The sequence below is a fragment of the Acyrthosiphon pisum genome, chromosome X (genome assembly GCF_005508785.2).
Source record: "Acyrthosiphon pisum isolate AL4f chromosome X, pea_aphid_22Mar2018_4r6ur, whole genome shotgun sequence".
Taxonomy (NCBI): Eukaryota; Metazoa; Arthropoda; class Insecta; order Hemiptera; family Aphididae; genus Acyrthosiphon; species Acyrthosiphon pisum.
Genome location: NC_042493.1, coordinates 61397437 through 61424811, shown reverse-complemented (window position 1 = coordinate 61424811; position 27375 = coordinate 61397437). Strand labels below are relative to the sequence as shown.

Sequence of the window (27375 nt, the reverse complement as noted above, 5' to 3'; positions counted from 1 at the left end):
AGAATTCCGAGTCTCTAAAACTTAATAATAAACCTAAAACAAATTTTTTTATGTTGTTACTAGCTGTAACATGTATTATATTATACGGTTGTAGTTCTCGCTGCTGCAGGTTACCGCCTGGTAATTTAGAGGACAAACGGAATAGGTATATACATACGACATGCTGATATTTTATAAATGTAATATTCTAGGACCACGATTGTAAGTACTACAACTACGTCGACGGACGAGTTAAATATTGATAACCTAGAATTTTAAAATTACATAATATTATGTTGTTGGTATAATATTATAAGAGGTGGATCGAACTAAAAAATATGGTATCGAACCAAACATTTTAATGGTATGTCGACCCGATCACGGATAATTTAATGTGATGTCAAACTAGAATCGAATATTTCATTGAACCGAATCATATCATAAACAATTTTGATGATATCAAACTGAATCAGAACCGAAATCTTGAATACCTATTAAACCCTAATACCCATTCTGAAATGACCAATTAAATACTAGGCATTCAAGTTTTAAACTAATCGGTCGTACCTTACTTGAGTCCGTTTACTATTAATCGGTTTGTTAAAAATAATAAACAAGTATAAAATGCGGGTATGTATATACATATTATTTTCATCGATAAAACAGAAAAATAAAGAATATAAACATTTAAAAATACACACAGGAAACGTAGTATATATTGTTCGGTATATTTAGCGAGATCAATTTTTTTGAAATTCAGAACAATCATAGAATTTTAACTTTCTAGCTCATTATTATTAAAACTAGGAAATCGACTTTCAAAAAAACTTACGTTTGGTTTGATTTTTTGGACGTCAAACAGGCCGGCCCACATCTAATATAATATTAATATATTATACAATATATATATAAACGACATACCCATATATATTTTTACAGTGTGTTTTGATTTAAATACAGCAGTTGTAAGTATTTATCAGTTGTAGGGTTGTACCCGATTTATCCGGACTTAATTTACCTAGCACCGGAAAAACCAGCCAGAGAATATTCCTGGATGGACACCGGCGAAATGTATCTTAAGTTGACTGTGAGTTTTCTATTATAACCGCGATTACCCAGGTATTTAATATGACTACCAAACATGAGCGTGCATGATAATAATATTATGTATGAGTATATAATATTATTATGATCGTCCAAACACATCGGTTAGAACTATAAAAATAACATTCGCAAAGAGAGCATAAAACCAATATTTGATACTGATTTTCAATACCAGTTTAAACCATTAAAAACCGAAATCGATACCGAAACCAAAAACGAATTCAGAAAAAATAAATACCGATAACCGAAAGCGAAATCGGAAAAAATATTTACGGTTTCAAGCCCTGCTCGCAAACGCCACTGAATATTTTCGTTTGGAAACACTGTGCGCCCCACATTATATTAAATATGACGTCATTAAATATGACGTTTTAACGCACCTCCGGACCGTTGTCTGCAGAGTCGTGTTCTGTTATTGTAGCAGTGACAATACAATATTATTATCACGTCGAAACGCGCGTACCGTTAGTATACTGTATGATATCATTATTATTATTGTTGTGATTCGCTAAAATTCAAAACAGGTAGGTAAGCGTGAAATATGCGATAACAACAATAATAATTTATACACGCGCCATCAAAACACTGCATCACCAGCAGTATGCTATTATTATTATTATTGTTTCGCGTACATCATCACACGACCGTTGTAGTCATGCGAACGGAAAATCTCGTCTCCCTGACTGATTACCTATACTAGTCTGTTCGATTCAATATTATACTGACCCGACGAGTGTATAGGTTGGCCGCCCATACACACTACGTTAGTCATTTAATCGTGATTTTGCTATAACCCGATATCATTTATTATTATTATAATTATTATTACACCTAACGATATCATAGGAGAATTTCAACATCATAATTTATTTATTATTTGGTATTCTCGGCGCGTATTATCCGTTATACGCAATACTACAACTACTGTTAGTTACTCCGATACACCGTAATTTTTTTGACTCCCGTCACTCACTGTAATACGTCATTGTCGTCGAAAAAAACAGCGAGCTACAACATATATATGGGATGCTATTTCCAATGAACGGGTGGATCTTACCTTACAGCAGGGACTGGGACCATGCCGAACAGAGTAGGTTTTCTAACCAGAGCCCTTTGACTATATTTGGAACTGGAAGCTTCTTTAAATTCGTTTACAAACCGGTTAGACCGCGGGTAACTTCACCAGAACCGATATTTGTAAGAATGTAAAGGATTTTACGATTGCATTTTTTACGATTGGCGAGAATGCGATATATGAATTTAAAAATTGGTACTAACATAATATGCATAATCGACGCCAATGTATACGTTAATTCCGTCGAAGAATCATAGCTTTATCAAAAACCAACGAATTACTATTCAAAAGTAGAAGCAATCTCAACAGAGTGCATTGACTGGTTTGTAATACAAGATGAGGCAAATGCAACGCAGATAGGACTTACCTGTCCACGTAGCCTTAACGAATCGGTTCAATATGAAACAAGCCTCGATAAATCGATAGGATTCGTGATCGCAGTATTAAAAATGAATTTCGTTTTTAGTGGAACACTACCTAAGTAATGGTTAGTAAACATTCGCGTAATAAGTGACAACTAACAATTGTAAATAAATAGGTTCGCCGAGAAGAAAGAAAGTCAAGTTTCCAGGGCGCAATAAGTATACGTGCCATAATATGTCGTACATTTTCACATAGTACATTTTATTTTCGAAAACCATAAATTACGGATGGTGACTAACAAGACCCTTATCTCAAAAAAAATAATTTTTGATTTAAATACCATCACAGAAGATTATATTATACCTATATAATATTATCACATACCTACGTACACACGGCGATTGGAATCTGAGCAGTATGTATTTAAATAATATATTACTGCGTTTTTGTTTTTTATGCAAAATGTTCTCGTTTTAAAAAAAAACTACTAGATAAGTAGTTGAAGTAGATACTGTTAACGTTTTACGAGGAATCAGAATTTCTGCAAATTACATTTTGACTTGATGACGAATTTATTAATTTTACCTAAAGTTTTTTAGTTGACTTTAAGAATATTATGGGCTGTAATTTGTAAATAGTACTAATTTAAATGCCACACGATTTCTGTTACGTTATTTAAAAAATCTTACAACTGATTTCAAACGATTTGGACGATACCCTTGACCTGGAAATCTTGGATTTAAAATCTAAAATTACTTTTTCTTAACAGTCGAAAGAATCGATATAAACCTTATTATGCACGTGACACATACATTTGAAACTTTATTTTGACGATAAATTATTGTCTGTCTGTAAATTGAGTGTTAACTTCACGTAGTTATTGCGAACAATGTAAACTTTTCGTTGCTACAATAATAACACAGTGATACAAAATTGGTTCATAATAATATGAGAGTAGACGATTGTGATAAATATAATAATATTATTTAACTTATTTTATACATGTACATTCTACACACACGAGATGATTCACAAAGTATGCTCGCGCTTTTTTATTTAATTTTTTTTAAAAATTATTATAACTTTAAGTTTTATAACTCAAAAACTATAGGTAGGTAGGTAGTTATTTGGTTTTTTTTTATTTCAAAATTTTAAATAAAATCACTTGCCCATAAAATGATTTACTGCAGCGCAAACTTAAGTGGATCTTCTTTCACCTTTGGTACTGTGGATAGTAAATGTTCCAAAAGTCTGTATTTAAAATATTTTAAGGTAAATGTTGCGTGTTGTATATTAAATAGTTAACATCATAATTTGTGATAGTGTTGTGAATTATCATTTCAATGTGATAGAAATGAGTCAATAATTACCATTTTATCAAGTAATAAATCGCTGACATTTCTGTCACCTATAATGTCCTTAGCTACAGTATAGGTATATAGTATAATGATATGAAGTTTTATGAACATTGTTATTATAATAGTATGCGCGAAAACTTTCTTTTAATAATTTTTATTACTATTAATTTATTATTATTATTATTTGTTTTTTTTTTTAAATTTAAAAAGTTTATTTTATGTATTTCGCATTAACAATAATACGTCATTAACGAGCAACACCTGTTAAAAGTTTCATTTCCAGTTTGACAGTTATTATAAACGTGTATATATTACACAGTTTTGTATCGTAGGTACATGGATAAAAAACAAGTGATCTACTGCAGTTAAAACGTGCGCAACGATTTCCGAAAAATGTAAAAATAATATGTCGTTCGTCATCGTAATACGCGTGCTAACCCGCGATGGATGTAATACAACACGTATTATAATACCTTATAATATAATACCTTCGAATTAATTAGGTGCTCCGGATAAGAAATTAGTGTCAGGCGAGTAACCAGAGTTTTGAAGACGAACTCTACAAAATATTATGCATTTTAGAACTCACGGTAAATAATAACAACACATTTATTCATTACGCACCATAAACCATAATAATATCGTTGATAAATTCTTGCGGTGGACGTAACACGTCGGTTGGAATTCGTGGATAAATTTTTCAACTTCTAAATATGACGTATAGTAGTTAGTGGTCAGAATTTGATCTGCTCGGCGATGCCCGATCGAGAACGTTCAATTTTTTTTTTTCATTTCGTGGCAAAGTCTACTACCAGGCCCGGTGACCGGTCGCAAATGTATCTACGCGTCTCATGAAATAATACTCGTTCATATCATAGAACCAGGCCTATATGTATATTCCTGGGGCCGCTGAAATGGTGTTTGTAGTTATCGTGTAGGCACTCGACGTTTCTGACACTGTTGTACAATTTAATATATATTGAATGCACGAAATTCGATTTTTTTTCTTACAAAGATTCTTTTTAACTCATGTGTATAATAGTGTACTTTGATGTATGGTAAATAAATATTATAAAAACGTTGTACGCGTCATACTTCTGCGCAGTGCTCAACAGTATCGTATTTTTGTTTATTTTTTTGAAATGGTGGGGGGGGGATGGGTTCTCCTCTTGAGTTCGACTAATCGCATTTGAGCTCAATAGAGCGTATTGCTGCAAAAAGCTTCAGGTTAAGCTGTACTCACCCAATCGGTCTGCAGTTGGTCTGCCGCGGTCAGTGTGTCTGCATTAGGTATTTCATCGCAGGTATACGAATAATACGATTCGAATTGCACAAGTTGTGTGTATACATAGGTACGGCACATGTACCAATAATAATCGGACGTTATATTATAATATACTTATATATTAAGCGACGACGTTTCGATATGCATTCGGTGTATACGGTTCAAGTCTCGCTAACTTTGCGCACAATTAATATAATACATTATAATATTGTTGTACTCGTTACACGGCAGCTTAAGCATTTTAAACGCAAACTCAACCCACAACATAATATTATCGTAATATTATATTAGGTATTATATTACGTTTACAGGTTGAAGGGTCCTCCGCTATGGATAATATCTTATGCGATTATTGTGCAGCCCTACGCGTATTATTCAATCGTAATATCGGAACGATAATTGTATTCTCGAAACCATTATATTTCATACGAACACTGCAGCTAGTATAATATCTAAATGGACTGCACCTATGGGATGTATGAAACGTGTCTATAAAACTGAAAAGAAAATCTTATGGTGATATATAAATATAGGTATATTTTTTTTTAGGGTGTCTTTCTCAAAGATGGAAACAGAGCGTACTGCATAGTCACAATTAGTGTGGGAAACTGGGGGCCACCTAACTTTTTTGCTCATAATCTAAGACAATTTAAGACATTAAAAGCATTTCTGGTGTACTGATTCAATGTGAAATATTATCTACTACACAGTGCAAAATAAAATTGCAAGTAGATATATTATATAATAATAATATACAGAGCAGATACTAATGACACGATGAGTTCAAATTGTACCGCAAGTGTAATATTTGTGTTTATTGCGGTTTAGAATATTTAAATAAATTTACATTATTATTATTATTAATATAAACGTGCTAAACATTTTCAATATGTCCGCAGTATTCTTTTGTTACAAATTTAAATTACCACTACCTTAGGTAAGTAATTAAGGTTAGGTCACTAAATCATAAGATATTATGGTTCCGATAAGAAGTCTGTTTATCGCTTTTAATAGATTTCTTTCATTGAATGACAAAATATTATTTCTCTAATTAATGCTGTGTGGAGTATCATTTGAATGTAATCAAATTTTAAATTGTATATTCAAATATCACTGATATATTGTTGGAAAATGAAAAATTCATTTTAATTTACATATTAATATTATAATTCTTATTAATACTATCAGAATTTTTTTAGCTAAATAGTTCGTTTTATGCACTAATTCATATATATAAAATTGTAAATATATAATATTGGGTTAAATGGTAAATATTAAAAGAAATCTAATAGTTTCAACAGGATGTAACTTTAGTTTGAAAAATAAATGATCTTAAAAATTTCGGATTGCCTGTATCGATTTCAATAATCATGTGGTCAATTATTTTTAAAGTAAAAATTACTAGGGTAATCAAATTTTTGAAAAAAAAATAATATGTAAATATAGTCTCATCAGCGTATCAGCTTTCTCGTGAAGTCATAAAAACTTTAAAATGTTAACAAATTGTGATTAGTGTAGAAAACATTAACCTCGTTGTTACCTGATATTGTTAAGACACGATATATAAAAGTTTGAAGCTATCTTTAATGTACGTTGTCTCCTATTTCAGATAATCCGATGGAGTTGGTCGGTTTAAGATAATTTAATATCAATAATAGGTATAGCAATGTTATAAATTTATTATCGAGTTGACATAATATTTATCATGAGTAATGGTAAACGAATGATTCTTGTATAGAAATATGTTTCAGAACTATCTGATTGTTTTAAGCTATGGAATATACTACAATACTACATATTTTTACATAATATTTGACATTATTTGCATATTTTAACATAATTTCTTATTTTCGTTAAGCATTCCCTTATTTGAAATCACCATTATTGCCGTTGAATCCGGTTAAAAATATATTGCGCCTGTCGTACATCGCATGGCTTGACTCTCTATGCCCTACAGAGCTTGAAACCGATTGAAAAAATTTTTGTTTCAGTTTTGATTTTGTATACGGTTTCCAATTTTTTCCTGTTTTGTTTTCGGTTTCAGTTTTAAACGGTTTCTAACGGTTTCTAAAATTGATTTCAAGGCTTGGACTATTTACGTTCATTCTTAGTTTATTATTTTTATTTGAACCGCTGGATCGAAATAAACGTTCTAAAATGTTCACGATACAAATATTTTCAAAAAAAATACCGTTTTTAAGTTGTATTTTCGGTTTCGGTTTTAAATTGTAATACCGGTTCTCAATTTTTTTCGGTTTCGGTTTTATTTTTGGTTATGGGCAATGGGCCGTTACCGGAGTAAAAATTACGTGTATCGGTAAAACCACGTATAAAACTTACGATTCTGTGTAATCCATTAAAAGCTTATAAATTCATCTGATACCAGCCTGAAGAGAAGTTTGTTTTGTTTGGAACACTAACTCAAAATAAACACCAGCCTACACGTACACTTATTGTGTAAAACTTTTGCAAAAGAAACAACAAAAAAAAACGTACTATTCCTGAAGCAAATGAAGGGAAAATGGGATTAAATTTATATCTATTTCAGTACATCCATACATAACATTATATTATTAACTTAATTACTTCAGAGAGTTAATAAAAAAAATTAACTGTAGAATAAACCATATCTTTTTGTTAAATATTCTTGAAAATTACTGAAATTTCTATTAATGAATAATAAATGTTTTTGTTACAGTAAGTTGTTGTAGCCGGTTAAAAAATGGTGAAACAATGGGGTGTAGAATGCACAAGGTATAAGACGTGGTCAAATGATTGTTTACAGTGGCCTGACAGAGTGGAAGATTGGAGAAATCCACCAAGGCCTTTTTGTGCTGTCTATACTTTCAATAAAAAAAATATTATTTATACTTATTTATATAATTAACTATGCAAAATTGGTAATTTGCAATTGTAAACAATAATATATTCGCTTCGAATGGTTCACTTTTATGTAATATACAATCCTGAGGCACAAATATTTTTGGGAATTGTTTGAAAATATCAGACAAATAGATTTAGAGTTATTTTGGGCCGCTAAAATCTTTTCTAGTTGGGCCGAAGTACTTTCAGTCCACCACTAATTGTTGACCTCTACTGGCTTACCAGTCTCTTTTTCTTATCGTATTTTTAGTCAATCTTGGGATATTAAACGATTGATTTTCTGTCAGAGTCAAATTTTGAACGAATTTTACTAAATATAAAACGTTTGTGTAAGTTAGTACCGTTTTAATTTTCAAAATCGTATTTTAAACATTAACGACGTAAACAAAATAGTATTTTGTTGGGCACCTGTTTATGATGTACGTTTAGTAATTACTAATGGTATCAGGTACCTATCGTTGTCAGATCAATATAATGAAGAGTGTGCAAAAGTCGTTGTGATTGTGCGAATAACCAGTCAAATCCAACGATACCAAATTATTCATCGAAACTGACTCATCAAAGTAATAATATAAAAACCATACAGAGTTAATAGTGAAATCGAATTGTAATTAAGTAAACAACATGTCTATATTCTGTTTTAATCTGTAGAAATAAAAATTAAATACTATCCGGAACCACCTTTAGACAATTATCACTTGCAGTGACACACTGGTGATAGACAACCTATTGACATCTATATGGGCGATTGACTATGGGCTGTTATCGGATCGATAATGGAGTGCACCGGTAAAATCAGATATATAACTTCTGCTGCGGCCGTGTAAAACTTATGAATGCATCTGAAGTTGGCCTGAAGCGAAATTTGTTTAGCAGACTGACTCAAGAATGACACCAAGTCTTAACGCGCACATTTATCAATGATTTAGAATATAAACCACAAAGAAAATTAATGTTCTATTACTGAAGAAAATGAAAGGAAAATGGGATCGAGTTTATATCTTATGCATATTATACTTTTAGCTCAATTACATTCCTATAGATAAAATAAAAAAAAAAATGTTGCCTTTTTTTAACTATTTAATATTACGTACTTCTTTTGTTAAATTGTTTTTAATATTACTGAAATATTATTTAATGAAATTATAAATATTATTCTTATGGCACCTATATTATAAGTATTGTAGCCTGTTAAACGACGGAGAAACAATGGGGCGTAGATTGTACAACACGCGTTCAAGTGATTGTTACAGGACCCCTATCAGCAACCACCCTCTGTTTCTTGCCGTATTTCTAGTCAACCGTTTATCGTGATATTAAACCATGCATTTTCTGTTAGAGTCAAATCTTGAACGAATTTTACTGAATATAAGACAGAATTTCTGTATATTAAGTGATATTCATTATTGGACATTGTATTTTAAGCTTTAAACGACGGTAACAAAATAGTATTATGTAGGCCACCTGTTTATGATGTATGTTTATTATTACGTTATCTACCAATAAACAAAAATAAAAATTAATACAGCTAATATAAAACACTATTCATTTATTATAAATTAATTTTTTTTTAACATGTTTAACATCATCCGGTGAACGATGCAATAATATTATTGAGTTTTCCAGTAAGACAATGAATCGGTTTGCTGCAGGCCTGATTACAGGACTCGTAATTGGTTTAGTTGTAGGTGGGCAGAGGAAATGCAGAAAAACGTTACCGAATACAAGACCAAAAACTCCAAATTCAACGACGCCTAAGACAACGACGCAAAAAACAACGACGCCAAAGACAACGACGACAAAGACAACGATGCCAAAGACAACGACGCCAAAGACAAATTCATCAACAACACGGACAAGATCGTGAGATCGCCAAACAATGTACAATCACCAATGTAGGTATGCATTTAGAATTTTGAAATTTATCTGTTTTTGATTAACAAATATGTTAAAAATAAAAAAATATTTGTAACAATACACAAGTTTCGATTGCCTGGAACCTATGATATAATAATATCAATGTGTAAAGATGATATAATAATATCAATGTGTAAGGATAATATAATAATATGTGAGAGGGGGTAAGTATGCAGCGAACACCACTAGTATGGTTATTATTTGTGAGACTTCAGCATCCCTCCCCAAAAATAGTTGAGCTAGTTGCGCCTATGAGCCAACAACATAATATTTAAAGTAGATTATAATACTACTGCTTTATCATATTTTTACTTGATTGTAAAATGAGTGAAAAAAACGTAGAACAAAAAATTAAACATCAAACGAGAAAAATAAATTATTGAACACTTTTATGCGATCGTGTCAAGTGTTACGTTCTATCCGTTGATGTTCGATCGACTAAAGTGAACAATATTTTTAATTTGACATTTTGAAAACCTAGGTTTAGGGTTGTTACTTCTGGAAACTTTTGGGCTCGGGATTATTCTCGAGAATTCCAAAAAACTTACAGGAACGGGATCGTTCCCAGGAATATAAATAATAAAAATAAATACTTTTATAATTAATTTTTATATTCATAATATCTTTATGTTTTTATATTATGTAAGTATTTATTTAGCTACAGTTAAGTGTTTTTTTTTTAATTTTAATTTTGTTGTGTCTAAATGACATTTTTTTTTAGTAAATAAAATCCTCTGAGCATCAACTTTGTAAGAGCTAGTTTCTAGTAGAAAATTGGCACTTTTGAGAGATCAAATTTTTAATTTCCTATTATGTAAATTATGTATTTATTTTTACTATCAAAAATGTTAATATATAATTTATTGAGGTCATTAGATAACATAATGATTAACAAATTGTCATTGGTTGGGTTCAATTTTCGATATTCATGGTCATTTCCGAGAAGTATTTTAGGAGGAAATTCTGACTCTGTTACTTTACCGGAAATCATTCAATCCTATAATACGGGGGATAATAATTTAGTAGCTCCTTTTAAAATAATATTGAACTTCAAAATATATCCGTAGAAAAGTTTCTTATAAAAACACCGTGAGCTACGATTTGAAACAGCATGAAATTGCTAAAGTCTATATATAGGTACTTATAAGTGGTGATATAATACAGTTTACATCGATTAAAACGCTAATCGTCGCGAATATTGTAATGCAAATACCTACTACAACAGTCCGTAGTGAAGTGCACCAAAAATTGTATTATTAACCTATTCATTTACTCTATAAACCTTATCAATGGTAAATCGTGTGGACCCAACAATGTCGATTGGAATTTGCTAATAATTGTTTAGTCCTGTGTCTATAATATGAGATTAAACTATAGCTCCTAAAAGAAAATTAAGATTTATTTTGTTTTTCACTTATAATATTATAATTACCTAATTATATTAATTATATTTTGATGATCAAAAATATATACTTATTAAGATATTACATTAGAGAACATATAACGGTAAATAAATAGTAATAGGTTGGGTAGTGTTAAATTTTCGATATTCACGGTCATTCTACAACATTAAAGGAAATTCCCACCAAGTTACGCTCCCGGAAATCGTCCAACCATATAATAGCCACAACACGAGAGTTAGCAATAATTTAGAAACTTGCAATACTGACAGAATATTGAATAGTAAAATATATCCTTTTAGGCGTTCTCTCGTAAAAACACTGCGTGAGATCCAATTTTAAATTGCTCGAAATCACAATATACAGACTAATATAGTTCGGTACTTATAATAATTATGTGGTAATACAATACAGTTAACATCGATTAAGAATCTAATCTTTGCAAATATTGCAATGCAAATACCTATTACAACGGCTTGTAGTGAGGTGCACTATTAATTTATTTGTTCAGTTTGATCTATTAGCATGTTATTATAAAAATGTTCGTCACTGTGACAAGGAAATGGCAAAACCGTGGAAATTGTCACGATAATTAGGCGCACCTACAACTGATAGGTACATTGTGGATATTCACGATCATTCTCGAGAATCGCAGGGAATTCCCACCAAGAGACGTTTTTGAAAATCGTCCAACACTAAACGGGTATAATAATACGAGGGATGACAATATTCAGTAACTCCTAACAGAATAATATTGAACAGTAAAATATATCTGTTTAGACGTACTTTTGTAAAAACGCCGTGAGCTACGATTTTGGATGAAGTGAAATCGCAGTGAAGTTTACATCGGTTAAAACGCGATCCGTCGCGAATTTAGTAATGTAAATACCTACTACAACACAGCTTGCAGTGAAGTGCAGCAATAATAATTGTATTCGTTATTTGGTTCGATCTATTAACATATTATAGTATTCGTCACGGCGACTAGAAGGACGACACGACCATGGATAGTTTAAACGATTAAATGTATTATTGTTTGAACAGGGTAATGATGTGGAAAGGATTTTTCGTACGTGACAATACTGGAAAACGTGAGGGATTCGGAAAACGGATTAGAGAGACGGCAAATCGGAGTAAATTCAGATTTAACGTAATGTTCGCACATAAATTATTGACATTTTATTTACACGCACTAACATTGAAAACAAACCAGAGCGTTCGCAGTTACTAATAATAACATAATATATTTTATGGTTACCTATATTTTAATAAAATGCGAGCTTGTTTGATTTTTTTTTTTTATCCAAGATGTGCTTTATACGAAAACATTAAATCTCTCTCGTTTAAATCCACACCGTGGCATATTAAAATAAACCTAATATTGATTTTTTTACCTGTGATTATGAAATATTCATAAGAAAACAATTCAAAGTATATTAGTATATAGGTCATAGTCTTACCTGGGATGAGCGTTTGTAGAAAAATTCCGACCGCCAAAATTGATGGTAACATAGCCACAGATGAAATCATCCGAGAATATCTGAAACAAAAACATAGATATTCTTAAAAATGTAGAAATATTCGTGCATTATTGAATATTACAACGTTGTGGAATGGAAAACAAAAAATTAATAAGTTAAACGCAAAATTTTCACAAAAATATCTTTTAGCCGTAAGGTACAGTGCACGCATAAACAAGAATAAAGATTTTGGAAGATTTGTCACTAAAACCCGGGTGGTAACCCATCCGGGAACTAGCGACACCGGCCGACGCTTGACCTCAGAACACATTTGTGTCTGAGGTCAACTACTGCGCCACAACAGGTCACATTCTGTTCGTTTTATAAGTTTATAACATAGCTACCTACATATTTTGTGTACTTTTGAATCAAAATAATACGTTGTTATTTGGTATAGTTAATTATTTAAATTGCTAAGGTTTTTTTTTTTTTTGAGCAGTTCTGGGATGTTAGGGAATCTGACACTAAAATCTGAGTTTTCATAAATATTATAAAAAATTGATTTTGTAACTTGCCAACATGGTTTTTACCTAATCGATTTTTATTATTTTTAATCATAATTTTTCAATCGGATCCATATAGATCGTAAAAATTGAACTTGTTCAAAACTTGTTTGGATTAAAAAAAACCAAATACATTTTATGATTGCATATTATTTTAAATTTGTAGGGCATACAAACAATTTTTTATAGAATTACATTCTCAGCCCTAGTTGGTATTGTGATATTATATTATTATTAATATTACATTTTGCATCACACACAACATAACACGTGCTTTTAGGTATATTATACGATTTGTCATAGTCATGCGTGTATTTCCGTGCACCATATACAGACCATACAGGGTAACGTCTCAAAAAATTAAATCGTCTACGAAGTGAGTTGGTACATACATAGGTAATAATATTATACACACACACATACGCGGTATGTAAGTCATTTTTATCTACCCAATAAAAAAATTGTTATATTTTACGAGGAATATTTGATATATACCTTGCACCACATCTATATATGTACACCTGCACATTACATGCACATATATATTTTTATCAATGTATATGTACGTATAGTATACCGAGCCCACTTTCACCAAGTGTCGCGGCCATGGTACTTGGGTGTGGGTGGGGGTGGGTTTCTCGGTAAAAAATAAATAAAAATAAAACACGCGTCTCAAGACGTCGTAAAATTGAAAACGCGGCATACTAAAAAAAACGCGCACTCGTATAGCTACAGCAGCAAATAATAGGACGTCTAACTTTTAGTTTCTTTTTTTTTTCTTTCGTATACACTAACCTATAAGCGTGGTACATATTATATGCAGTTATATTATAATGCATACCAATACACGAGCGACGACCCTTGGTCGAGGGGTGTGCAAGTCGACGGGTTGTATAGTATAATATGTGCGTAATCATAACAGGGATACATTATAATTTTATTGTTATTATTAATATGCCAAGATAGCGTAATACAGGTACATTTTATAGTAATACAATATAATATATATTGTACGAGGTATACCGTGCGCTGGTAGTACCTCCCACGCCGCTTTCCACGTGCCAAATCGTAAGTAATCACTTTAATTATTATTATTATTATTATTGTGCGTATGATATAATATCATCATTTGTGTGTGTGTGTGTGTGTGTTTGCAGTTTTCAGCCTTCGGGAGAGCGACACCATCGGGCGAAATCCACTTTGTCTCCTATTATATTATTATATAGGTACATCATGCACCGCGGTATAATAACAACTACCTACCTACATCACGATAATATCGCGTTACCGTCGACAAAAAAAATCATTTATTATGATTTATTTTTTGTTTTTTTGACGTACAAAATATATTATAATATGTACCTTACTTATATTATATTATGTAGAAAAAAAGGAACCAAACAAAACCAGCACCGAGTCGCAAATATTATGTTATACCGTCATCCACTACCACCGATACATATAGATACCTACGCATGCCTTACCCGCGACGACAAAAAATTATAATCTTGGAAATTACAATAAATACACATACGTACACGTCTTGTGTGTGCGTCAAACGACATATTATTATGCAAGATAAATCTATCACGCCTGTAATATTATATGAGTACCTACAACGTATATATTATTATTATTAGATATGTACAACGGCGTATTACACGTATGTACATGTGTGCATGTGGGTGGGTGGGTAGGTGTGTGTGTGTGTGTGTGTGTGTGTGCAATTGCAACCGTCTAATAACAAAATCCCGTGGGGGCAATGTAACGAAAACCGAGGGAGGAAAGCAAACACGCCGAGATCAAATAATGTATATATCTTCACCACACTTGAAAAGAACAATTTATACTCCACGTCTCCGCGTTATGACATATTGCCAGCTATCGGATGATATTACTGCTGCAGCGTCGTTCTTTTGTTTTCGTTGTTGTTATTATTATTACTATTATTATTATTATTATTTTCTACACTATTTTTTAAAGTCAAATCTGATACGTGTATCTTTTTTTCCCCGGACGGTTTAACGTTTGAGACGTATCTCAACATATCATACATGCGCGCAGTTTGACGTTTAAGCAACAATATATATATATATAACTACCACCATGCGGCTGCGGAGCAACATAATATACGTCTCTGCTATTATTATTATGAACGATGCGAGTACTGAACAATACAACAATATATAATAATAACAATATAATAAAATAATCACAATACGACGTACCTATAATAGGTAGGTATATACACACAGCTGCTGATAACGCTTGAAGTATATTATATATTATGGTCGAAACCAGATTATAGGATTTCAACATTTTTTATAAACTGCCCAGTAGCTTCAACTATATATTATAGGTTGACGACGAGTATCTCTCTTATAACATATTAATATATTATATGTTATTAATTGGTTCACCAGTTCTATTATCTAAATATGTCTTGCGAAAAAATGCATTATCCGGTTCTGTGAGTAAATCTAAGTACCTATAGATAGGGCTTGAAACCGTAAATATTTTTTTCAATTTCGATTTCGGTTTTGGTTATTGGTATTTATTTTTTCCGTTTTTGATTTCAGTTTCGGATATCGGTATTTATTTTTTCTGATTTCGTTATTGATTTGAATACCAGTTTTATATTTTTCGATTTTGTTTTCGGTTTTTAACGGTTCTAACCGGTATTCAAAATCAATATCAAATATCAGTTTCAAACCCTGCCTATATATAATAATTTCAATTTTTACCTGCACTGATTTTGTCGTCTAATTTTCCTGTGCAACCGTTTTAATTTATTATAATTTTTAAACAGCCATTACGCCAAATAGTAAAATTTATCACAAAACACATATTTGTTTACAGAAAAATAAAACCTATTAGACTACTGTTATAATACAATCAACTAAGACATTTAATGTGTTAAACACAATCCTTAATAGTTAGTAATAATTACCAACTAAATAGGCAATATAGAATGCACATTTCACAAACGCATCATTGTTTGATTTATTTTATACTTAATATTATGTAACAGGCGGAGGCCCAATAATACAGTAACTTACACGATATAATAAATAATAAACATAATTTGGACATAGAAAACTAGGATAATAATAACAGAGATTACAACTAAACTACATAATATATAATACAAAAGATTAAAGAATAAAATGCTACCTACAAAAACAAAATAGGTATTATGATTTGATATTATATACAAATTCAATAAAATATGTGATGTCCTCGTTACTCTCGATCGGCTAGTTTCTACCATAGTATTGGTACTATGTATAGGAAGAATAATTGGAACTCGATAGGGGCTACGGATAATACTAAGGGGCTAAGCCTCCAAGTCCCTCACTAATATTTTGCCTATGGAACTGGACCTTATGGAACGAACGGGAATTTTAGAGTTCACTTACGAGAGCAGAGCAGGAGCATGAATTGAACCATCAATTATTAGCCTTTGCGAAGATAATAGATTATCTCAAACATAACTATCAGCTAATGAGGTAAGAACCAGATTATACGGTCAATCGGATTATTCGTACACTATAATTAGTGTTATAAGAAGAAAAGATAAAAGGAAAGTTTGATCTGTAGAGGAACGATCAGGGACCAAAATAAAATGCTGATTTGTAACTACCTAGATGATTATTAAATGTTATCGGGTACGAATAGTTTAACGTTTTTGACTTTTGAAAAATATGTAATTTTATAATATAACATTATTTGGACATTTATACGACCTATAAACTAATTATTATTAATCGTAAATATAATATACGTTAAACGCGTGTCGATTAAATGGCAGCTCCGTGGATCCCACCGCGAATAATGGACGAACGAAAGGCACGTATTAAAATAATATAATAATATTGAATCCAATAAAACCGCAGTAAACAGTCTAAGTAAATTAATAACGTAAACACCTCAACACCTTTAATGACAATGGATTGCGGTATGAACGAAATTCGTTGTGATAAGCAGCTTACGAACATTAAGCCCATCACCACAGCAGTGGACCGCAAAGGTTGGATTATTTTTTAAGCATTCAATTAAAACGCCGAGAAACTATATATATGTATTATAATACACCTCCACGAAATTCGGTAACACCCCAGTCACCAGATACCGGGCGGTATAATCTGATAAAGGTTACGGTAATAAGCTGAGTTCTTATTTTTCACCCCAATATAATAACACTATAATACGCATGTAACGCGTAACGATGACATTGTCGCAAACGAGATACTTAGGAAAATAAAATGCGACGAAATATCGTAAAACGCACAGACCGCAAAAAAGGTAAAATTAAACCCAGTGTGAGTACTCATATATATTTATATATATATATTTAGGTTCAGCTCGTAACAACACAATAACACTCGAGGGGAATATATAAGAGTGTGTCCGCTATTGAAAGGTTTCAGTAAACAAAAGTTGTATCACTATTTGATGTACATATAATATACACCATGCACACACAATAGACATTATAATGGTGTTCAAAGTGTATCAAGTGCACTGGATTTCTATATTTCCGAGTGTTTATAAAAATGTTCATCGACTTAAAATCTAATAAATATCCGATAAATCCAACGATAAAAAGTCGGCGTTCTATTCCGTATTATTGTTGATTATTGGATTCTTTTTGGTGAAAATTATGGGCTGTCTCGAGGTTTGAAGGTCCATTTCTCCAGCCCTCTAAATTGGAATTTGGAATTTGCGTTTATTCCATATGTTTTTGTAAGTCATTTTTAAAGGTTTGTAAAGATATTTTTTTCGTTTAAAAAGAATTCATTTTCCCAAAAAACAAAAGTCACGTATGTGGAGCTGGGGAAATGCCCCAAATTTTAGAATTTCGAAATTCCGTTTATACCATTCAATTGTACTTCGTTTGTAAAGGTTAGTATAGATATTTTATTCGTTTGTAAAGAATTCATTTTCCTAAAAAACAAAAAAGACCGATAAAATATAAAACAAATGTAAATAGAAATTAAAAAACTAATTTAATAAATAAATCTATATTTGGTAAAAACTCTTAATTTAATAAAAAACATTTTATCAATACTCGTAAGTTTTTTATAATTTATCAAGATTTTTTTATTGATTATCAATTTTATATTCAATATATTATAGTTTTTTATTAAGTTTTTTTTTTATTTTTACATTTGTTATATTCAATCAAGGTTATTTTATCAAATATACATTTTTTTCTTAAGTATAAACTTATTTTATTAAATATACATTTTTTTAATCAAATATCAATATTTTCATAATTTGTATTTTAATACAAAAAAGCCAAAAATAAACAACTTGAATAAAACTAAATTAATTCAAAAAATTTGTATTTAATAAAAAAAATTGATAATTAATAAAAAATCTATAAATTCAATAAAAAAATCTATACTGAAGAAGAAAATATATATCTGATAAAAAACCTTGATTTAATATAACAAATCTAAAAATAATAAAAAAATAGATATTCAATAAAAAATGTATACTTTATAAAAAAAATCTATATTGAATAAGTTAAAGTGAAGTTAGCCCCTTGAAATGGAAATTGAGTAGTCTTGGAAAATGTCGGTTACAATTAGTTACTAAAAGGTTACGAAATGTTGAAATTTGTCTGATGTCGATTGGACATAGTTGGGGGGGGGGGCAACTTCATAAATGTAAATGACGTTTTTGTTTTTTTAGGAAAACGAATTCTTTACAAACGGAAAAATACCTTTACAAACCTTTAGAAACGAAGTACAATATAATTGTATAAACGGAAATTCGAAATTAAAAAATTTAGGGCAATTCTCCAGCCCCCCCCCCCCCATATTTACTTTTTTTTTTTTTGGAGAAAACGAATTCTTTACAAACGAAAAAAAATATCTTTACAAAATTTGACAAACGACATACAAATATACGGAATATAAGAAAATTCCAAATTCCAATTTAGGGGGCTGGAGAAATGGACCTGAGGTTTGACTAAAAATGAATCAATACGAGATTTAAAATAGCTTTATTGTTAAAACTATACATTTATTCAAATATTATGTTTATTAATTTATGTTGCCACAGTTCCAAATACAACGTGATCCCTCCCCGAATAACCCTCACAGCAATATCTTACCAATAAAATACCTCTCTAAAATAATAGAAAACGGAAACAGAGGCGTCATTTGGGGGGGTGCAGGGTGTACATTTGCACCAACTTTTTTTTAAAACGCCTTCTTTGGGCCTGCCATCAATAAATATAAGTAGGTACCGATATACCTAAGTGTTTTATGTTATATAGCCTATATTTTTTCAGTATTAAAAAAAAATGTATTGTACTAATGTTTAATTTCCAAGAATGTTTGATGTGGTTTAGAGGTCCTACAATATTATAATTGATAAAATTATAACAAAACATTGTGAAGAATGGTACCTATAAAATACATTTCTGGTTTTATTAAGTTGGCTTTATTATATATTTTGATTATGCAGAGGGAAAAAATGTGTTAATTAGGTTTTTACTATTTTATTATTAAGGTGTTTTATACTCATAAATGTATTTACCAAGTTTAAATACCACTGTAACACCGGTATCCACAATATAAAATAAATACATTAAAAGTACCTACACACAGTTCTTCAAAAATAGTAACAATATTGTAATATTTTCATACCAATATAAGTAACATATTAAATAAAAATCTTGTATAATTTTTATCCCCACTTGACCCCCCACCAAAAAAAAAAGAAATGATTTCTGTGGCCTGGTAAAAATTTGAATGGCCTGCAGACATTTTGGCACCAACAAAAAAAAAGTTGAAATGACGCCCCTGAACGGAAATGACGCACAGTGGTCTGAAATTGAAAATAGTGGCCAAAATTAAATTGTAATAACTATTTTGTGTAATACGTGGCAAGTATAATACGACTTATGTACCTACGAGTCGGTAAAAATCGTCTTTCGTCTTTCGTATTAACGTGTTCACGTACCTACAATATTGTACCTAGTTATTATTTCTGACATAACTATAACTGCTATATTGTGTATATTGTGATATTATAACTAGTAACTACCCCCTGCAATGGACTTAAGAAAAATAAACCATTAAAATAGAATAACGTTATAGTGGTTTTAATTTACAGACTAAAACTCGAATGAATCGAACTCGATTGTATACGTCATAATATTATACAACAAGGTACCATACAGTTCTCAGTGGCATTTTAGCAACGCCGCTTAATTATGTATTACCAACAATGGTTTATGTGATCTCATCGAAACAAAATTGAGTGATGGTCTCATAATTTTCCGTTTGATAAAGTATTATAATAATACTATGGTTGCTGTGACAATACATTCGAAATTCAAATGAATCATAAAAAAAGCACATGTCCATAATTTTCGTAAAATCACATTTTTTACAGATTAGGTTCGATAAATACATAGTTCTGTACAAATGAGCCACATGTCTAGTTTACAAGTACATCATAAAATGTCTTTATAATGAACATTTTTCAAATTTTTTCTTCAATTTTTCCAGAAATATAAAGTTATTATTGTCTCATTTGTACAATTCACAAAATTTTTATATGTGGAGCTTTTGCAATTAGTGATTTAAATGTGAATCGCGTGCAATAAGTGTTTAATGTTTCGTCATTATGTTGAGTCAAAGTAAGTCGACACCTGTAAGAGGAATATCACCAACACAATAAATATAATATAATAGTTGTAATAACATCTATATTCCTCGAATAGTATAAATCGTAAAAAGTATATTATTTTGAGAAAACTAAATCAATTGATATTAAAACGAACAATGTTAATGTCACTCGATTACTTGAATACACACTATAAACACGAGAAACACGAAAAAAGAGCTGTGAATTCAAATTAACGGAAATGATGTACCGAAACGTCTGAAACTAGTCGTAGGCAGGCGCGGATCCGTAGGGGGGAAGGGTGCTAGGGTGCTATAGCACCCCCTTGCATGTTGCTTCTTGGAAATAATTACACTACACAACATGTATTTTTCAGTAGGCTGCGGACATTTCTAAGCAAAATTAGTATCAACAATTTAGTTGCCACCTTTTTAAATATTAAGAAAATTCATGTTGAGGACTAAAAACAAGTCTTGTCATCAGGATAGAGTATACAGAATACGAGACTTTAACCTTAGCAGATGGAGACTCGTTTCCGCACATATTAATATTCTTTTTAAAATTTACGACAACTCGTTTTTCACGAAATTGTGAACAATTAAAACCAGTTTGTAGGTATAGTTTTGTGTATCTTAGGTGAGTCCCACACAGCTACACGATACAGGACCGTATACTCTTAAACTTTAAAGCATAACAGTTATTTTAAATCGTGGTTTCTCTTCAGTTGTCATCTACTCATCCATCAGTAACGTACGCATTAGTACCACTATTTCTACGCTGGGCGCTGCCAACATATCTAAGTCGTGTTAGTGTTTGACAAGCTTTAATCTCAATCGTACGCGTACTAATAAATAATAAATATAATATGTACTTACAATGATTTGAATTACTTAATATTGTAAAAGTGATTGTAATTGTAATCAACATTTTTTTTTCAATCGTTAAAATTGTGAATAGTGGCCTGCTAAGGAAGCAATTTTCAATTAAATAGCTCAGAATATATTTTTAAAACCGTCTATGACACCACAATATTATGATTAAACAAAAAGTCCTAAACCTTATAAAGGGTAAAAGAAAATGTCGTATGAGCATAACAATTTCCCACCATTGTCAATGAACAATTTGAAAATGTAGAGAAACATAGGTTATATGCAGCGTGCTAACACACGAGGTTAAAATTCTTTGAACAAAGGTTTCTTTTATTCGTAAATTGTGCTCAAATGGGTTGCAAAAAAGGCAAATGTGCGCAAATGAGTTGTAGCCCCTTAGCACCCCCCTAAAAAATTCTAGATCCGCCACTGGTCGTGATGACCATTGAATGACCCATTCCATTTATCCAAACTTTTCATGCCCAAACGAACGAACTACTACGGGGCTTTATCGATTCCGCGGTTTTAATATCAATTCCACCGAAAATTTGTTTATGTTGATTCCACCTACTATCGATTCCGCCAGATATTTGTTTATGTTGATTCCGCCGGATATTTATTTATGTTGATTCCGCAAACTGTTTATTAAACAATAACCGATATATCATATTGTACAGAATTTTTTTTTTTTAATTAACAGATTAGGTACACATGATTTACCATAATAGTAAATGTATTTTTTTTTATTTTAATAAAAACAATTCAACATTGTCATCCACAAAGGATAATATGGACCAATTTACAGGTTCATGCACACATTAGGTATAATATGGCAGAAATAATTAAATTTATACAATATAAAAATAATAAAATACACAACATAAAATTATGGGTACCTATTATCTATTTGTTAATTAAATAACCATCATATAATTACAGTTATAGTGTGTACTAATGAAATAAAACATAATATTATAATAGCATAAAAATAAATGTAAATGTAAGCCTTTTACATTTTGTTATTATTAAAGTAAATAATTTAAAAATATTCAGAGGATTGATAGTCGGCGGAATCGATATTTAAAAAAAGTTCGGTGGAGTCCATAGCCGGCGAAATCAATCCATAAAAAAGTTCGTTGAAGTTGATAAACGGCGCAATGGATAGATTTCTTACAGGTAAAAAGGTCATTTCGGCGCAATTGATATATAACTCCGAACTACAACTATTCAATCAATTTATAATTTTATACGACGACGTTTAGAGACAAAATATATTCTGATTTCGTACTTTCAGACAAGACGAACAATATTATTGGAACACTGCATCATATAGATAATAATATGTGGAATTTATCATTAAAAATGGTTTGGTAAATTTGCGTAAAACTCAGTAGGTATTTATGTGGACGTAAGTGAAGTTGGCACCACCACTTAGAGCTACCAACATCAAACCTGCAGTGCCAATATTTTACAATGATATGTGTGTATGTATTTTTTTTTTAAGTATATTTATATACAATAAATCGTCAAAAAAATGCTTTGATTTTCAACTTCATGGTGTCTTTTCTGGTGGGATAGTGAATTTAGTTGGTACATTAGACAGGTAAAAACGAAAACTTCCCAAGAGTTTTCAAAAGCGTCAAAAAAAACCAAAACAAAATATGCTTATGCTTGTGTAATTCAAAACGAATAACCGTAGATATTTGAAATGTCCACCGAATGTGGAAAAAAAAATTTCTAAAAAATTTCTGTAATATAATGTACTACCGCGAGGTCACGTCTATCTAAACATTAGTGCGGTGACACGAACGGAAAGCCAAAACAATTTGACGTGACCATAGGGATGTAAGCTTGAAAATATTTTTGTTTTTATTTTTATTTTTAAAAATAATCTATTTTGTAATAATTGTATAATAGTTGGTTACACTGACTACTAGTTAATAGACATGAACCTACAGAGGTACTGAGGTACCTAATATAAAATGTTAGGCATGATGTTATAAAATTACTTGGCAGCCATTAATTATGAAATTAATTTTCATGAAAATTTGCATCACTACGTAACCATCATCAAATTAAAGAGACAAAATTCCCTCACACTCTGTCAGAAAATGTTACCATTCCCAGTATTATACCCGACCAGCACCGTTCGTATAATACTTTGACAAAGCTGCAGCTGTTTTCACCGGTGTGCCGGCAGTAACTATCATAATAATTTAATAATATAGACAATATTATGGATAATGATTATTGTTGCCCTTAGTAGCAGTTGTAGGGGGTAGGTATATAGGTAGGTAGTAGTATATCGCAGACGGTTATTAATATTTCAAACTGACGTCGATACGATATAGGTATACGCGCGTGTGTCGGTCAGTCACTATTATAACTCCCATCCCCGTACATATTATATACGACCATTAGGTAACCACCGGAATAATACAACTTTTCCCCTCACGTTACATCACGAACACGAGAAGAAACTATTGCGTTCCTCAAAAAGTGGTTTAGCGAGGTGAAACGAATTTATAAAAAAGAAAACCACCCGTGCCACGTGTCACTGTCGTAATAATAGTGTTATAGACAATATTAACAGATAAATACTTGTTATTATTTCGTGTGTGTGTTTATATATTATTATTTTTGTCAATAACGGCTACAACGATTTCGTCAGAATTTCGTATCTATAGGGGTATTTTGAAGCAAAAAAATTATCGGCAAAGGTTTCTGCTCCTCCGAGAAGATTAACATTTTTGAGTTATGCTCTAAATTAGGATCGCAACTTAGTCAACTTGGCAATGACAGTTATTTAAATTTTTCTCAAACCCACTCACCTCTAACCTCCTCCCCACCATGAAAAATTCCGAATACACCCTGGATGATCTTATGGGCTATATCGAGAATTGCTTTCCAACTCTATATGATCTAAAAATGTCCAGCATAGATACGTTGAGCAATGTCACCCTATACATAATATGTAATGCACACGTTTTAATTTTAGCTTAATAATTATAAACTACAATTCGAAGTAATTAATAAAATATAATTTTTAGGAATCCGAACGCGAGCCGAGACCGGTCGCACTCGGTACTGCAGGTATACGACGGTATAATATGGTAGGTATATGTTTAAAATCATTATAATATCGCGTCGTTATCGCAACTAAAATTTTCAAAAAATTTTTGATTTATCACCTCCAGGAGGAAATCGGCCACCTCCTCCTCGGACCATCATCTGTTTTCTCGTGCGACGCGGCGGCGCGGCGGTTCGCGGACTCTGACCACGGCGGGTCGTCGGCGGTCTGCCCTTCCCTAATTGATTGATGCGTGTTTTTAACTTTGCATTAACTGCACACGGCCCTCGACGACCGTTTCACCGGCAGCTTAGGTCCATTATAAAAGTGCACACACACTAACCTTTTATGTGTCCGCTCCGAGACCCCCGGGTCCACGCTCTCACGGTAACAATGATAATACTCATAGAATACGGTGTATAAACATAATAACACAGAAACACTCAGTCACTTAACTCGGTTATGTATCATATTAATATAATATTACTCTGCAGTACCCTTTGTACATATTTTTTAATTCTGCACACGGGACTATAAACAGCTATTGGATCATAAATCCCTAAATGACTTACACATTTTTAACTCTTGTATTTTGCACATGCGCCACAAAAAAAATTTTTTCTGTTTACACTTTTTTTTTCGTGTATGATCAAGATTTAAGATAATATTATATAGATTACTCAACGCTGCATAGTAATTGATTTCCAGAGCGAAGCTCATCGTTTATGGCTAAAAATCAACTGTTCGCACCATAGGAAGAAGTACAGCTCTCAGTGTACATAATTATATATATATATATATATCGAAATAAAAATAATACTTACATCATGAAAATATACGTTATTTAACTACTTTAATTTCTGCTTGGACGCTAGTTGTGCTTCTTGCAGGCCGTAATATCGAGGATAAACAACACTGGGCATTAAAAGCTATGCTCAATTAAGTAACCACTAAACTATATAATATCTCAAATTGTGATATATGTACATGATATTAGATATGATGGATGATATATATTATGAAGTATGATGTACCATGGTGTATATATACCATCTATAGGCTGTAAATATTTTAAAATGCATTTCGTAATACTATATTATAATATTATGGTTTTGAATGAATTACACACGAAATATTATACACAGAAATACATATATCTACTTAAAAATCGTTATTGCGCACGCACGGTGAATAATATTATGACGTTACAGTTTACATTTTTCACAATATATTATTATAATTATAAATAGGTACATAATATACTTACCACGGCTATAGATAGTTTGATTACCCATCGACTCATGATTCCCATACTTCAAAAATATCTACTGAAATTGAATCTCTATAATCAGTATTAAATATCTAGATATTTACGCACTAGTGAAACTACAATTAACATTTAAATGGTAACCATATTTATAGTCACTGTAACAAATAAGTGCTAGTGAGGAAATCTCCAGTTGTTTAATTATGATTATAGAGATTCATTTCGGTAGACACTTTTCAAGATTCATTGGGCAACCATATTTCCTATTACCTTCAATCATGTGTATTATTGAAGATAACAGAAACCCAGTGTTTTCGGAAAAAAATAAAATGACATTGTAAAATCATGTGACCAACTCGCGAAATTACCACATTTTTAAACCCTCCCACAACATAAATTTAATTGATCCCATAAATGGCTGGACTTCCCCCCCACATACATTTTAGAAAAAAACTTCATGAACACGTTCAAGTTTTGAATGACTTCTCGACTATAGGTACACGACAATATAAAATAAACGAAATGATTGCGCTTTAGTCTTATGACAATTTTCAACGCTGGTCGTAATGGGATTTATCATGGTTAAATCGAAACATTTCACAATATGTAATAATAATTATGATATTATGAACTTTGCATACATATTTTGATATTTTGTTGCATTCTATACATATACCATACACTAAACACAAACAATCGAATGACATCACAAAATATACAGACACGAAACTTTTCAAGTCCGTCCAAACTATTATTTATTATTAAAACGACACTTGACAGTCATCAGTTCAACTATGCAGTGACCATCACGAGCGAAATAAAACAATATATAAAAATAAATGTTATAAAATATAACATCTCATCTAACATAGACGTTGGTTTAGGTCCCAAAACAGAAGATATCAACAACATGATCAATTCTTAAGAAAAACTGACCTGCTCAACCAAATCTAGACAAAACGGTATCGCAACACACCTTCACACGGCAGAACTACAAACAATGTATCATTTTTAAGTATATTATCTGTATTTACCTAAATGTACACATATAAAAAAAACTGTAACTAATGGCCTTTGCAGCCAATGTAGTTTAAGATCAATAATAAAAAAAAAATAATAATCATTACCCTAGATC

The 27375-nt window shown here is 31.3% G+C and overlaps 1 protein-coding gene and 1 long non-coding RNA gene across 4 annotated transcripts in view; one reads left to right on the top strand and one right to left on the bottom strand.

Annotated features, from left to right (window-relative positions):
• The window catches only part of LOC100167576 (carbonic anhydrase-related protein 10), a 267663-nt gene that overhangs the window by 216734 nt on the left and 23554 nt on the right, over window positions 1–27375 (bottom strand). The window contains exon 2 of the mRNA XM_029487972.1: window positions 12825–12904. Within this exon, the coding sequence (XP_029343832.1) occupies window positions 12825–12894 (70 nt within the window). The 5' untranslated portion in view covers window positions 12895–12904. The remainder of the gene's footprint in view (window positions 1–12824; window positions 12905–27375) is intronic.
• Window positions 9143–12653, top strand: LOC103308131. Of its 3 annotated transcripts, XR_003839131.1 has the most exons (3): window positions 9143–9946; window positions 11876–12067; window positions 12145–12653. It is a non-coding gene; the product is annotated as an uncharacterized LOC103308131 (long non-coding RNA). The 3 variants fall into 3 exon arrangements; XR_003839130.1 differs by having other exon boundaries at window positions 9143–9942; window positions 11876–12653; XR_003839129.1 differs by having other exon boundaries at window positions 11876–12653.